The sequence below is a fragment of the Doryrhamphus excisus genome, linkage group LG21 (assembly GCF_037039965.1).
Source record: "Doryrhamphus excisus strain RoL-2023G ecotype Guam linkage group LG21, RoL_Dexc_Guam_v1.1, whole genome shotgun sequence".
Classification (NCBI taxonomy): domain Eukaryota; kingdom Metazoa; phylum Chordata; class Actinopteri; order Syngnathiformes; family Syngnathidae; genus Doryrhamphus; species Doryrhamphus excisus.
In genome coordinates, this window is record NC_136377.1 from 10,760,761 (window position 1) to 10,776,995 (window position 16,235).

Sequence of the window (16,235 nt, forward strand, 5' to 3'; positions counted from 1 at the left end):
TCTTCTAAATGTTTTGTATGCACTATCACTACACATACAGATGATGTACACTTGGAGTGTACACGCCATACATTCAGTCATTCATTTTCTACCGCTTATCCTCACGAGGCGTGCTGGAGCCTATCCCAACTGTCTTCGGGCAAGAGGCGGGGTACACCCTGGATTATACAATTATATTGTTACTATTAACTCTTAAAATGGAAATGCCCACATTGATTCAAATGTAAAGCAATGTCCACTTTATATTACTACAAATGATAACCTATAATAAGCCTTTTGTTATTTTTGTAGTTATTTAATTTAGTTTTGTATGTAGTTTTTGCATAGTGAAAATGTAGTAGTTATACAAACTTATTACGTTTTTACGGGATTTGATGCACAGTGGTGCTTTTCAAATGAAAAACAACAGTATAAACAATGCCATTCAATTTCTTTTGCAAGATATGTAAATCACAGATGGGATGCAATCAATAACATCTCGATTATTATTTGGTTTTCAATGTGGCCCTAATACTCCGTGGTAAAACAGAGACAACAATATCAACTCGTCTTACTGACGTTTATCTTTCGTCTTTGACATACCTTCCTATCGTTTCCTGTTTCGTTTACCAACCTTCGTTCACTGCACGCGGTCTTGCTTGATTGGTTTATTACCTTTGACGTAGACCGGCATTTTCCCACAACTCCCTGCTCCAGCTCGCACCGATGACGAAAATGGCGGACAGCGCATCATCGGTAGGCGGCCTAGCGGTGTTGTGTTATTTTTCAGTAATTGTGCACCGTAGGTGTATAAATTAACACGTTTTATTTGACAGGTCGAAATCGTCGAAGGCTGTCGCCTTCCTGTTCTTCGTAAGAACCAGGAACACGAAGACGAGTGGCGTAAGTATTGTTCGCTTGGTTTTCGAATGCTAATCTAGCTAATGCTAACAAGCGAACCCCAGTTGTTTTTAAGACAACCCGCCCCGTTGTTACACCTCCAGAGGGGCAGCATACCCTGAATCCGATGGAGTGCCCACCTACACAACACTTTTATCTCAGTTAGCCAGCTCTAAATCGTGGTAGCTTGGAATTTGAACTACTTAAGACGAGTCAGAATTATATTACCTTACTGTTAATAAAAATATTATTCATGATCGATTACATGATTGACTTTTAGGTTGTATTGCTCCGAGTGTGTTTATGCTGCTTGCTTTCTCTATGAGGCAAATCAGAGGATGCTATTTAGTACTTACATCTCTAGCATCACCACACGTCTCGTCCACTGACAGTTGGCTGCAGCATCAGCATCAGCAACCATATCGCTTGACAAGTTATGATAAATACTACACTAATCGCATATTCTCGAAATAAATATTAAAATAACAAAGGAGAGACGGTATTGTATGATAAAATTTATTTGTGTTAGCCAGTGTCCTCCTGGTATAATTGTTTTTGTATCCATTTTAAAGGCGTTTATGCATTACATTGGTCCAGCTTGACATCCGCACCCATGTGCGCTATTTTTAAGGTGCAACTCCATCTGGTTGCAAAAATAATAGTGCATTTTGAAACTTCTTATGAGCATATGTATGAACCTGCCACAAATGTGTTTAAAAATGGTGTTCTACAAAGAGTAAATTCTGCCGTTATTAGTATTGTCCGAGAAAGATTACTTTCACAATTTTAAATGATATTCTTCAGATCATATTCTTATATATTTTATTTACTTATTATTATAGTTGTAACGATGGCTCTTGTATTTGAACATGAATGTATTCACCAAATATTTTACTTGCCTCTTTTGTGGGACATGTTGATGGCTGTAAATTTCATTTTAAGCTTTTTTCGGGTGTCTGTCTTGTCCTCTAGCTTTGGCCGAGATTCTAAGTGTAAAGGAAGTCTCTGGAAGGAAGCTCTACTATGTTCACTATATTGACTGTGAGTATGTGTTTTGTTGCATAATTTTCAAACCGCTCAGGTGGCCAAGATGCACAAAATCTTAATGTATTTTGTTCACAGTCAACAAGCGTCTGGACGAGTGGGTCACATCGGACCGGCTGGACATGAAAAAGCTCCAGTTTCCCAAGAAGGAAGCTAAAACGCCAACAAAGAATGGTCTTCCAGGTTCGCGGCCCAGTTCACCTGAGCGAGAAGTGGTGAGTGGACATCTATTCATGAAGGCAATACACAATGTTACCCCCGGAAGCCTTCAAATATTTCCCAATGATATATGCATGTCTGTATAGTGCATATGCTGTATTAGACGTTGAAGGAATGTGATGTCATTTGTCACGACGGTACCTCCATACGCTTAGTCTTCGTTGCAAATCACACTGCAACTTAGTAGAGGGAACTGTAAGGAAAAACAACAAATGATTATCGCTTTAAAGTGAGTTCATTGAGATTTGACGGAGACCGTATTCTTCATGACAACTAATGTGTTGATGATGACTAAAAGCTGTAGGTAGGACTGTGTGTACAGTGTCCGCTTGAGTAATAACCTCAAGGCCCATATGAATGTCAGTTAACCCCCATGCTTCTCTTCCTTTATGTTCAATTCAGAGGAAGAGTCTAGATCTACAAACTGCCACAGCTCCTTCCAGAGGCAAAACTCTCCCCACTCCGGTACAACTTGAATTTACCCATTACCCAAAAACTAAAAGACCTTGTTTACGCCTGGTGTTAATATGTGCATTCATTGTCAACAGTTCAGGCTACACTGTATGGAAGTGCTGATGTAGAAGAAGAAAAGAAGGGGATGCACTGCATACTTTTGTTGCAAATAGTATTTTATCGTGAAAGGGAGTGTTTACTAAATTGCATACACATGTATACAGGTGTTCCTCAGGTTTTGTATGAAGTCCGTTCGTAGAGTGTGGTGTAAGTCAGGGTAACCTCTCTTAAAATCTCATAAAATGTCTTAAAAATCATTTGGAAGGTCGCAAAAGTTATTTTCATTTAAAACAAAATCATAAACGTCAGTCTTTCTTTTACATTTTTTGATGTTGTTAGGATGCTACAAACAACTACAAAGGATAACTTAAGTAGCTAGTAGTAGTAGATAACTAAAGTACAGCGCGGAATCTGTCAAGCACAACCTGCTGCTGTGTGTGCGTCTCATTCCTTTGATTTTTCATGTTTTTTTTGTACGTTTTTGCCAGTATGAATGTAAAATGAGTGTGCTGTTGTTTTGGCTTGGATGACAGCAGCCTGTTTTGTTCTTGCCACAAAAAGATTGTTGCGCAACATCTTTGTCATCCCTACAACGTCAATGTAATGTTAAAATGACATTTTTATCTTGAATAGATGGGAGCAAGTGCAGCCAATATTGAGCACATAGTGTATTCTTCCATGGCGCATTGTGCTTTTACAACTTTTGCGAGCTCATCTCGTGTATATATGGAGCAAATTTAAGTATTGAATTTATTTATGGGCGTGCGTACTACGTAACTGTGTAACACGGCATACTGCAAACCGAGGACCACCTGTAATTGACTGATTATGATTTAAAAATAGCAACGGCAGCTACATTTGTAGGTGGCATTGTAAACCTTTTTGCAGTTGTAGCTGATCTGTGTTTAGCGCATCTTAATACCAGATTTAAATAAGGTGCAATTTCCATTCAATCCAGAAACAACCAAAACAAATGAATCTGTTTAATTGGATAAGCTGTGGTCATTAATCAGACACGTTCTCAGTTCATATTAAGCTGCAGGTTGTACTCCTTGATGTCACCTAAAACGGGCCAACGTGACATGGAGTAACTGCTTTGCAAAAGTGCACACGACTGCTGGTCGGCCATGTTGTTACATTACTCATGAATGAAGCCCATCGTCTTGGCAACTCTTGTTCACCACAGAAGAGGAAAGTGGACACGGTCCCCTTGGTGACGCAGGTACCCCCAGCTCCCCCAGTGCCGTCTCTGCCAAGTTCAGCAGAGGCCTCTCAGGCGTCTGTTTTCCCCGTTGCAAGAGAGACCAACACCTTCAAGACCCGAGAAGACCATGAGCAACTCTCTTCCCTCACAACAGTAATGAGCATCCACATTTCCTTGAATATTTTTTGCCATTTTCACAATGCCTTCCTTTTATTTTTGTAGAACGGGACCGCTCGAAGACTCATACCTTCTCAGCCTGGCAGGAAAAGGAAAGCTAATTGTGGAGCTACTGACGAGGTACGTCACTCGGTGGCGAATTTGTTTTTGTATTTTGCATGCTAGTTACATGTGGTAAACGCATGATTTTATATGCATTTGTTGTTTACACTTATTGCAAGCATGGATTTTACCTGGCCGTCAAATGGTTTCTGTAAATGTGTTTCTTCCAAAAAGATTATAATATAAAATAATATATGTTATTGTAACCTCGAAATACCTAAAGCTTACACTGTCTGCCTTAAAAGTCAGATAAGACATAAAATATTTCTATTCTAAATTTGCTTCAGTTTACATTTGAAGGCTACCATTCATGTCCATTTCCTCATTTGTGTCACATTGCCTTCCGCACCTGAACAATCTAATGAGATCCAAAGGGTTTCTTTATATGTCATTCTCTTTTTTGATATTTATTTACTTGGGGACATTTTGGGAACAGCAATATGTACGTTTCAGTATGGTGCATGTACAAATTTGAAATATACCTCTATTTAGCTCACTGTTGTATTGGATCTCATTAGATGTGTACCTAATGTTGGTTATTGCATGAACATTCTACATAAGCTTTGATTTTACTCTTTTTACTTTTACAGATATGTTTTTACAATTTGCAATTATATGTACTATATGTTCAGTTTCTTGTATATGGAGTTCTATGACTGCAGATGACATTTGAAAACAGAACCTTGTCGTAATATAAGAAACTGAAAATATATTCAGAAAGAAGACAAAATGAAGCTATTTATTTTAGAGCAAATTATATGTACTGCCCATAATTGTGTTCATGATATTACTCACAGCTTGCTTTTGTTTGAATGTTTGGATTTCCTTATTGAAGCTCTGTTTACTGTAACTCCCCAATCGTAATAGTGTGGCGGTAAACCTTTAGAACTTAGACTCATGTCAACATGTCCACCAACGTTAATGTCTTCACTAATGGCCAGACATAGATGGTCAGACGTCCATATTGCTGTGCTCTATTCCCTCCTCATTAATTGTCCAGCCTCACTGTTGAGCATCAAGACTGATAATCCACTCCAAGAATGTTAGACTGACACACTGCTCTCCATCTTCCCCAGTATATAGAGTGTTGACAGTGTCAAATACAAATCACATTCCCTTTTAGTTTCCAAAAGCCCGTGTTTTTGTGTCTCTCTCTGCTAGATGATAAAGGTTTTGCAGTATAACAAGCCCCAAAGTGCCAGTGTCTTTCTACCACCACCAGAGGTCTGTTTGATTTCCTGTTATTGCCAATGTGATTGTTTGTTGCTGCCAAATGAAGCTGTTCCCTAACGGGTCCAAATCTAGTTCTGCTGGTAACATGTACAATCACTGTGATTGTACATGTTCCGCAAAAAAAAAAAAATTCACAATACAGACTGACTGGAACACAATTGATGCAAATAATGCAGACTGATTGTTGAGTAAATGTCCATATTGTTTTACACCCAGGATTCACAGGACAGCTCTGACGGTATCCCGTCCGCTCCGCGCATGACGGGCAGTCTGGTGTCGGACCGTAGCCATGATGACATCGTCACCCGAATGAAAAATATTGAGTGTATTGAGCTTGGGCGTCACAGGTTGAAACCGTGGTACTTCTCACCGTACCCACAGGAACTTACGTCGCTGCCCATTCTCTACCTCTGTGAATTCTGCCTCAAGTACCTCAAAAGTCTCAAGTGTCTGCAGAGACATTTGGTAATCAACCAGTCTTTTCAAAGAAATTTAAGTATTTAAGTGTATTTAGTCTGATTTTTTTTTTCTCTGATTGTCTTTTGTCAGACCAAATGTAACCTCAGACATCCTCCAGGCAACGAGATCTACCGTAAAGGAACCATCTCTTTCTTTGAGATTGACGGCAGGAAAAACAAAGTTAGTTTTGGAAATTTCATCAACTGCATTTCTCTTTTCTACATTATTGCTGATTCCATATGCCTGTCGAATCTTTCTAGAATTATTCCCAGAACTTGTGTTTGCTTGCAAAGTGTTTCCTGGACCACAAAACACTTTACTACGACACAGACCCTTTTCTCTTCTACGTAATGACAGAGTATGACTCCAAAGGCTTCCACATAGTGGGGTACTTCTCTAAGGTACACAAGTCTGAGGAACAATCCTCATACATTTGCAATCCCCCAAAATAAACATCTGTGTTTTTTTTTAGGAAAAAGAGTCAACAGAAGATTATAATGTGGCCTGTATCCTTACTTTGCCTCCATACCAGCGGAGAGGTTACGGGAAGCTGCTCATCGAGTTTAGTAAGTGCAAGTCTGAAGAGCTGTTGACTTGTTATCCTAAACCTCACTTTGTGCTCCTTCCTGTGCTTCAGGTTACGAGCTGTCCAAGGTGGAAGGAAAGACGGGCACACCCGAGAAACCACTATCGGATCTGGGCCTGTTGTCTTATCGCTCCTACTGGTCCCAGACCATCCTGGAGATTCTAATGGACCTCAAACCAGACAATGGAGAGAGGCCGCAGATCACCATTAAGTATGTCAATGTTGACATTTGGATAACATACAAATGTAAACCCATAAGCCCAGTTTTAATGACAGCTTACGTCTTTCACCTTGCAGTGAGATCAGTGAGATCACAAGCGTAAAGAAGGAAGATGTCATTTCAACACTGCAGTACCTCAACCTCATCAACTATTACAAGGTAAAGGCCAATCTCCTTTAAGTACCACATGAAACAAGTAAATCACAAGAGAGCAATGCTTTGTTGTTCCTCTTGTTTGGTCATAAAGTAGCTGACATGGAACCTGTTAGCAGTAGTTAATGTGGGTTGTTGGAATTCTGCTTTTCTTTTTACTTTTTAATAGTTTTTTTTTTCTCCAAAGGGACATTCTGATGTCAAATAGTGCTCAATTCACATTTTGATACAACCTGCCACCTCCTATTTTCCTTCAGTAACATTTTTTCCCCATTTGTGTTCCTAATACAGGGCCAGTACATCCTGACTCTGTCTGAGGACATTGTGGACGGACATGAAAGAGCCATGCAGAAGAGACACCTGCGCATAGATCCAAAATGTCTTCATTTCACACCAAAAGACTGGAGCAAAAGGGGCAAGTGGTAGAGGCCCCATCATAACACATGGACAGCAGATGTGAAGCTGGGATTAGATAAAGGTTTCCTAATACAGAAACCCTTTTTTTTTCTCAACCCAGGATAAGTATAAAAAATGAACTGCATAAGCTTTTATTGTGAATATTCGTTATATATTAGGACTCTCAAAGAGACTTGTGAACCGTGACTGTCATCAAAATCTGCAACACTCCCTCTACCGTGTCATCTTCACATTAAATTCATGTCGTGTTCAGTAGTATTCAACATCTACAAACTTACTGTACACAGATTCTGGAGTACAGTGGCTTGAGTGCAGCAGGGAAATATGTACCTACAGTGAAAAATATTTTAGCCAATTGAATATTCATCTTTCTCTCAAGCCCTGTTTATTAAGTGCAAAAAAAAAAATCTGTTTCAATGCAATGTTGATGTAGCGGCCCGGCAACAGTTTTTTATTACTTTTTCGAGATGTATAGTACCAAGCAACCAAGTATGAAATAATGCCAGACCTAATACTGTGTTGTGAACTCCTGTCATGTTTTTAATAGTGTGTTTTAGTGGTCCTTTCCGATGCTGCTCAGCTCTCCCTATACTGTCGACTAACTTGATTCATCTAAACGTTATGGAAGCCCACTGGACTGATGGTATCTTTCATGGTCTGAGTCACCAAATTCCTCGGAAGTGTGGAAGTAGTTCCCTGCTGCAGAATGTTTCAACTCTACTAACAGATGCAGGCAGTTAAAAAAAAATCTGTATTTTAAGGCACCAGCATAGACCATAAATTTACAGTAGTGTTGAACCAAGCCGTTTCTTTGTGTGTAATAGTTTTATGCTCCACTATGCTGGTGATTTTATGTTTACCTTTGAAACGTGATGTGCAATGAGATGAATCACTTCCATGCTCCGTGTAACTGTTCATACCGGATCTGATTGTACACTTAGAACACATAAGCCATGTTGAACTGTTAGAACAATGTAAATTTGATACACAGTGGTGTCCACTTCATTTTTTTTTTTACATATTGTAAACAAACTGCACAATAGGAAAAGAGAAATGATATACACCGTGTGGTTTTGTTTGTCAGAGAGCGGCCATAGAGTTTACTGTTCAAGTAATACCAGTGCATCACTTTTAGTTTAGAGTCTTTGAGTTTGATTTGGAAACTTGACAGAAACATCTTCCAAATCTTCAAATGTGGCTTCATGTAATCTATTTTTGACTTATGTTTACGGAAGTTTTTGGAATTGACAGATGTTTTCAAGCAAGACAGCTGGAGTTCGTCGAACAAGTGAACGTGTGAGTCCATGTGAATTTATGTGCCACATTTAACAGTCAAGTCTTTTGGTGTTAATATCATAATCGCAGTGCGACTAACAACCACCAGGTGGCGGCACTACGATGTAAGACTGACGCCGGGGTCACATGACGTCACGGTTTGCTTAATCACCTGCAGGTGGCAGTACTGCACTTGGGAATTTTTGCGTTTAAACGCAATTTTAGGCTCAAATTGTAAGAAAAAGTGGAATGTATCATGTAACTAACGCGCAAACGAATTTGTAAGTACCATATTTCGCTACAATTACATAAATAATGCTTTCAATCTTCATTTGAATTCGTGTTTGTTAATGAAGCAGCAATGTAGAATCCCAATTAGCATGTAGGCTATTTGGCATATTTGTTGACTTTTTTTTTTTAATTGACACAGATTAGGTTGACTCTACTGTGGTGACTGTATCCTTTGATAACAATAGCTTTGTAGGATTAAAGCTGTTGTGACGCAAGATGTAACGCTTACATTGATCTACAGTATTAGCCAGAAACACATCACATCTTGTTTTCAAATACATTTATCTCAATCATCTCTGACAGGTAGAAAGATTATCTGCTTTTCTGGGATTCATCCAGGAACAGTTCGTCCTGCCTGGAGCTCTACAACTGGAAGGATTAGTAAGTAAATTAGTCATTCAGTATTAAACAATCTGCAAATTGCTCATGCCAGTTTTCCCATCCAGAGAACACCCAGCTGTGGCCTTTCTCACTTGATGGGATGTGAGGCTTTTGTTATGGACAGTGGTGGATCAGTCACTACATGTACAGTTTAATGAGATCCAACACAAGAGCAATATCCAAAATGTTAATGTTTACTATTGTGGTTAGTTGTTTCCAATATTCTAGACTTCCCCGTCTATAAATTGTGTAACTAGGATAAATATAAAGTTGATCAACAAACATTTTACATTCATATTTACATGGTTTGTCTTACAGATTGAAGTTGTGCACCAATCCTTGTTAAGGTATGCATGTTTTTAATGTGTTCCAGCTCCTATCAAGTAGTGCTTGTGTGTTTTTTTTATTAACGTTCTTATCTGTACACGACACACCAACACCATTCTCCTCCCTCCCCACTGCCAAACCCCGACCCCCCACGCCCCACGCTGCTCTGTGCTTGACCAGAGTTGCTGACCCGCTAACACACACGGCCATATGGTCCAACCAGGGCAGGACTGGGTAGAGTAATTAAAGAAGAGGTGGGAGGGGGTGTATTGAACACTGGGCCCTCCCTTTATTGAATATCATTAAATGTTTCATTTCAAATTGAACAGGTTTGTGTTTTTAAGAAGATGTACCGTCCTCTAGCAAGTTGAGCATTGTTTGCAATGATCTCAGCTCCTACGTTTGGGGAGTACACAGAGGTCTCCCCAAACAAACAAACCGACACACACACACGCCAACATTTTTTTTTAAACCTCTGCCCTCTTTTTAGCCTTTATCTGGCCTGTGCAGAAATGTCACAGTGAAAACTAGAATCGGGTCCAGTGTGCATACACCACCTGCTATTATGTTATTACAGTATGCATTATTCACTGAATGTTAAACCATCTTGCAATATTGGATACTGGTCGTGCCCCACCCATGCAGAAAGTTTTGTAGGCATAGTTTTTGTGTAATCCTGCCAACAAGCAAACATTAAAATAGCACTTAGCGGTGTGCAGACCTCCGCCCAGGCCAAACAATCCCAATTTGGAAGTGCAGCATATGGTTCACAGACCATCTGATTTTCCATTAAAGTATTTTGTTCTGTAATACATTTATATTAAAAAGTCAATATTGCATCTGCTTGTCAACAAAATTCAAATATGTATAAAATATATTTTTTTAATGGATGCTTAATTAATACTGCTAATTCACAAAGAAACCCATGTGAAAAGACAACCTGAATTTAGGTATTGAAATCGAGTTAATGTGATGACGTGCCCCCATGATTCATTTACTGACTGCAGGATGTGACACATTACATCACCGTTTCATGTTTGTGTTTGTGCATGGTATCACTTTAAAGTGACATCACTCAGTCCTTTGCACAAAATACACACACATGCGCACACATATCCCCAATCATTTATTTGGCTCCAGCTGACCACTGCTGCCCCACTCTGTCAAGGAGATGAGGAGGGGGGAGGAGACTTAGGCTAAATTGTGTGTTAGTGTTTTGTGTGTGTGTGTGTGTGTGTGTGTGAGAGAGCGAGAGAGAGAGAGAGAGAGAGGGGGTTGGCTTTAGTGTGATGTGAATGGAATAGAACCAGCACAGCACGAGAGGGAGGAGGACAGCACAAATCAACCTGCCTCTTGACTCGGCGAGCAAAAAAGAGGCACACAAATTGGGAAGTGTGTGTTATTGTTTGCTGTTTCTTTATTTCGGGACAGAGGAAGAGAGCAGCAGACAGGAGGAACTAACTGAAGAGGAGGAGGTGGTGAGCGGGCCGGAGTGTGGAGATAGATAGCAGAAAAATGCTGCCATGGGGAGAGAAGGGGAGGGAGTCGGCTGAGAGGAAGAGGATGAAACGAGGCCGGGTGGAGCTGAGCTGAAATGTTGGAGGTAAGAGGCTTTTTTTCCCCCCCGTCTTCTTCACATTCCAGCTTCGGCCGTGTCCTTTATGACATATAGTGGGTGCACAAGGTTGGCAGTGTGTGCACATACACAACTATAGTGTGTGTTGGCATGCACACAGTCCGAACCCAATTCATGATAGACAGCCTCATGCTAGATCATCTTTTGTCTTCCCAGTTATCAGCATCAACTGTTGAGTTTTTAAAAGAGAACCCATGAGCTAACATGCCTCTCCCCCACTCAGAACCTCCTTGTGTATCATTTCAACACTGAGGGATTGAATCCAGTTTGCAACCTTTGTCGCATTTCATCACTGGCCCTCCTCCTCCTCCTCCCCCACCTTCCCCCATCTCTCCTGTCTCTCCATTGTGAGGCCCAATTGTCTTAAAAAAAACAGCGCTATGACATAGTCAAGGAGTCAGTGCAAAAGCATCGTTGCAGTGTGGTGCATGGAGGCTGGAGCCAGACAGGATGAACTGAGGTAGCTTGGACAAAAAGAGGAGTACTAATCCTTATTTTTAAAGCTAAAATAACAACAAAAAAGCCCACCATCTTTGATTTGCCAGGTATTTCTATGCATTGAAGGTGACATGCTGATATGAATGCAGACAATGATGAAATCACAACCAGAATTGGGGTATTGTTTTCAAGGTGGCAGTGAGAAGGAGGGCTGCTGGAGTCAGGTGTCAACCCCCCTTCGCCTCCTCTCAGTAATTTAGGATGGGGCTGTGTGAGTGTGAGAGACCACAGGGTTTCAAATGATGCTGTAGGGAGAAAAGATGCAGGGATGCAGGACCTAGCATGCAGTGATAGAGACACAACAGCAGCAGCAGCAGTCACTTACATAAGCCAGGCCACTCAAAGGACGTGCCATTTAATTTACATTGAGCCGCATTCTCCCTCTCGTTCTCTGTGCTATTCATTGTGGTAACTTGACATGAAGGTTTTTAGCCGCAAAATGCATTTTGACATGACATGATGGACGGACTCACTAAGGAGGGAAAACAAATTGATGTTTTGCACGCACTGTTAGAATCCCAATGATGTGGAATTTCAGCATTATATCCATGTGGTTATTAAACATAGCTATGATATACTAGGATGTATGCCATGTGATGCCATTATCGTTTCGATTTACTATGTTTCCATTTGTTTCTGAATCATTGTTTCTGTGCAACTTCCCGTTTACCGTTTTTGTTTTCTGTCAGTTGCCAAACTCTTCTGCTCTTTTTTTTATAAATATTTTTCACATTCAATTTTGAATCCACATACTGGAAAACATGATAAACAAAATAATGCTTGGTCATAGACCACCATATAGAACACCACTGGGCATCTTGACGATTTGCCTTGCATTTCAATAATACAAAAGGGTATTAAGCTAGGGTTGCGGGTATACAGGAGCCTATCCCAGCTGTCTTCGGGCGAGAGACGGGGTACACCCTGGACTGGTCGCCAGCCAATCACAGGGCACATATAGACAAACACTTACATTCATACCTATGGACAATTTGGAGTCTTGAATTAACCTAACTTGCATGCTTTTGGAATGTGGGAGTGACCCCAAGTACCCGGAGAAAACCCACACAGAGATGCCCAAGCGGAGATTCGAACCCAGGGTCCTCCTAATCTCCTGACTGTGTGGCCAACATGCTAACTACTCGGCCACTTCTAATGTTGCAGACCAAACCACGAGCTGTTTGCGTTTGGTTTGTAGCTTTGGTCCGTCTCAGGCAGGAGTTGGCAACTCGTGGCTCCAGGGCCGCATGCGGTTCGTGAGCCTCCTTGTTACGGCTCCCACACCAAGTTCTGTGTTTTGTTTTTTTTTTAACAGAAGTGGAAGAGAAGTTTTTTCTAAAGATAGTTTAAATATCTGACTTACTGCCAATGCATTTAATTCTGTCAATGCATCTACAATGCCTTGTGTTATGACTGCTAATGAGAATATACATTGAAAGACATTCTCAAAAAAAAAAAAAACTTTCCGCAAAGTTCCCAGCTGCAAATGGGCGTACAGGTACAATTTTGGGACTACTGTACTACAGAAGGTTGAGTAGAGCGAACATACTTTCAAGAAATGGATGAACATTCCAAACTCAACTACAGCTGCTAGCATTGTGGCTGCAATGGAGATTGCATGGAGGAGGAAGCAGATGGAGAATACATGACCAAATCGTTCATAAAATATCAGCACCTCCATTCTCGGAATAAAAAAAAAAAACAGGAAATGATTCTGAAAATGCAAAGACAACCAGTAGGCAAATTGATGACATTAATTCAGCGCAAACATATTGAATTGCCTGTGATGAGTCAAGTGATGTAAGCGATGTTGAGCCGATTATGAAGAACTCTGAGGGGCTTTTAAAGCGTGTGTTTAATGACATTATTTTCAAACAGACCTACACATGCAGTCTGCACTTTTGGTAACAGGTAAAATGTCAAAAAGATTAAAGCTTTTAAAGGTTGTGAAATGTTTTGTGTTTCCAGACTATTTTTTCTTTGCTGGAAGAGGAGGCAAAATGGCTCTTTTGATGGTAAAGGTTGGCGACTCTTGGTCTAGGGTCTAACGCCGTTGCCAGAAAATAATTGTTATTTGCAGCTCCGACATTGATATTACATATATTTTTTGCGCAAGGGCATTATTATATGTAATCAATTCATGTGTAACTACTTGTTTTTCTTCCTCTGAGTGTTTTTGGTGCTTTTTCCGTGCAGTCACCACGTTGTATGCAAGTAATACACTGACTAGATTACTACACAGCGTACTTTCACACTCATGTACACTTCTCGGTTACAGAAGGCTAGCCGAGCACTTAATTTGAGTGTTTAAACTCCCCAAAGGCACCTGTCAAGTTATTTGAAGTTCCCTGGAATTGCAACTACCTTATGTTTGTTCTTTGTAAATATTGGTGTGCTCTGTGCTGAGCATTGATGATGCCTTGGAGCAGCATTGTGCACTAAAACTGAGTCACATTTAGGGGAAATAAACTTGAGCTGTAATGGTTCGTCCCATCATCACCATGACTACTAAAACAGTTAGTGCGGCCATTAATTAGCAATCTTGAACACAACCACAATAGAAAGGAAACTATGAGCAACTCTGAAGGTATCTCTGTATCGAGAGTGAGGGGGGGGGGGGGTGTCAGCTTTGTATTCAGATTTGGTGAGGTTACCAGGCAGGTTTTGTAACCAAAATATTAACAACAATTTTCTAGATAATTGAGTGCAGTTCTTATGAATACCCCTCTAATGGTGTCAATCAAACGGGACGATTGCTATCTTTGTGAAGGCTTCATTTCGATACAGTAGAGTGTGTGTGTCTTTTATAGTCCAAGGGCCCTATATTATATGGTTACTAAACACATTTTAAATTCAGTTTTCCACATTAATAAACAATTACAGTATGCAGCATCATAAAAACAACGCATATTTACAGTAAATAATTTACAATTTTTGGCCGCTCGGTAGTCTAGGGGTCGCCATTTGGTCAACGCAGTCAGTAGATGAGGGTTCGAATCTCCCAATTATTAAGTTTTCATGTTCTTCCCTGTACATGCTTGCGTTTTATCTGGGTACTCTGGCTTTCTCCCACTTTCCAAAAATATGCATGTAAGATATACTGGAGACGGTTGCAGACCGTAATACAGTAAAGTCTCGTTATATCGATATTGGTTATATCGAAGTACTGCTTATTACGATACTATTTTCATTTCCCGGCAAATTTCTAGTCTTTTATGATATAATTAGTTCCGTTAGTACGATACCCGGTTATTATGATAATCCGGTTACTACGATGCCCTTTTCATCTCCCGCCAGCCAATTTGGTCTGCTTATATCGATACAAAAGCAGCTTAAATCAATCTTTGCTTAAGGATTTCAATACCAAAAAAGAACACGGCGAACGGCTGCTTCCAGTCAACTTTATTTTTCACACTTCCACCACCAGAGTGCAGCACACACACTGATTCCCGCACTTCCTGGTTCACAGGTCATGCTCAACCCGCCCCACATAGCTGGCCAAACACATGCCTGCAACAGAAGAAACAACTGACATAGCATACACACCTATTCCAACGAAGACACAAGTGTACAAATACATGTATTTAATTGTGTTGTATTCAGATATCTTTTTATCGCTTGCAATAATCACTGTTTTTCATATGTACATGCTGGCGTTCATGGTTTCTCTCGTGTGTATAGATTCTATACACACGAGAGAAACCACGACCGCAGTTGGTTCTTCTGTTGCAGGCATGTGTCTGGCCAGCTATGTGGGGCGGGTTGAGCATGACCTGTCAACCAGGAAGTGCGGGAATCGGTGTGTGTGCTGTGCTCTGGTGGTGGAAGTGTGAAAAATAAAGTTGACTGGAAGCAGCCGTTCGCCGTGTTCTTTTTTGGTATTGAAATCCTTAAGCAAAGATTGATTTAAGCTGCTCGACATTGTTCTATACTATAGAACAATGTCGAGTGCATTATTGCCCACTTTTAATGCAGTTCGGTGCAGGATCGGATATATCGACAGTCCGGTTATATCAATATTTTTTCCGACTCCCGACAATATCAATATAACGAGACTTTACTGTAAGTGAATTTCCATGATTAGGATTCCTTGTTTATAAATGGAATATTTTCAGAGTTGGAGCATAAAAAATCGATCACTACCTTCCAAATACTGTTTTTAACATTATTAGATCCCCTTGCATAGGAAATAACACACCATAGTCACCTTTACTTGTAATACCCAATAGTAGACAAATTGTGTGCTGATATAAATGTCTTCCCACTGGACCTGAAATACAGCCAGACAGGACGTGAGGTCAGGGGTTCAGAGTTGAGTTTTAGCTTTTCTTGGGTAATTGCCACAAATGTAGCCTGTGTTTTCATTTTTATTATGGGATTAGGGATTTTCACTGATTATTTGGATTGCTATGAGATCATTTAAACCAACAATAAAAGCCAGTTGTTGTGGGGATGAAGTATGATCCCACATTACTGATGACACCTAGTGACCAGTGTAGACTACTGCATTTCGTCAACTTCAATAAGTCTTTTATACACCTGATTCCTATTTTTGTATTTTAATTAATTTTCATGCTTAAGAAATATGTAATATTGGCTTAAATATGCATGTTTTGACTAA

At 40.2% G+C, this 16,235-nt stretch overlaps 2 protein-coding genes across 3 annotated transcripts in view; both read left to right on the plus strand.

Annotated features, from left to right (window-relative positions):
• Positions 1-666: 666 nt before the first annotated feature.
• Positions 667-8,546, plus strand: LOC131138170 (histone acetyltransferase KAT5). Of its 2 annotated transcripts, XM_058086874.2 has the most exons (15): positions 667-735; positions 816-882; positions 1,852-1,920; positions 2,002-2,138; positions 2,545-2,607; positions 3,842-4,012; positions 4,082-4,156; positions 5,300-5,362; positions 5,588-5,836; positions 5,921-6,010; positions 6,091-6,231; positions 6,303-6,396; positions 6,468-6,627; positions 6,714-6,795; positions 7,081-8,546. In XM_058086874.2, exons 1-15 carry the CDS (start codon positions 706-708, stop codon positions 7,213-7,215), a joined length of 1,626 nt encoding a protein of 541 aa, XP_057942857.1. In that variant the 5' UTR covers positions 667-705; the 3' UTR covers positions 7,216-8,546. The 2 variants fall into 2 exon arrangements, with proteins under 2 accessions (XP_057942857.1, XP_078643833.1); XM_078787707.1 differs by lacking the exon at positions 2,545-2,607.
• Positions 8,547-10,485: 1,939 nt separating this feature from the next.
• sipa1 (signal-induced proliferation-associated 1) overlaps positions 10,486-16,235 on the plus strand; it is a 30,057-nt gene continuing 24,307 nt past the window's right edge. Inside the window, exon 1 of the mRNA XM_078787560.1 lies at positions 10,486-11,083. The gene's annotated coding sequence lies outside the window, so the exon portion shown is untranslated. The remainder of the gene's footprint in view (positions 11,084-16,235) is intronic.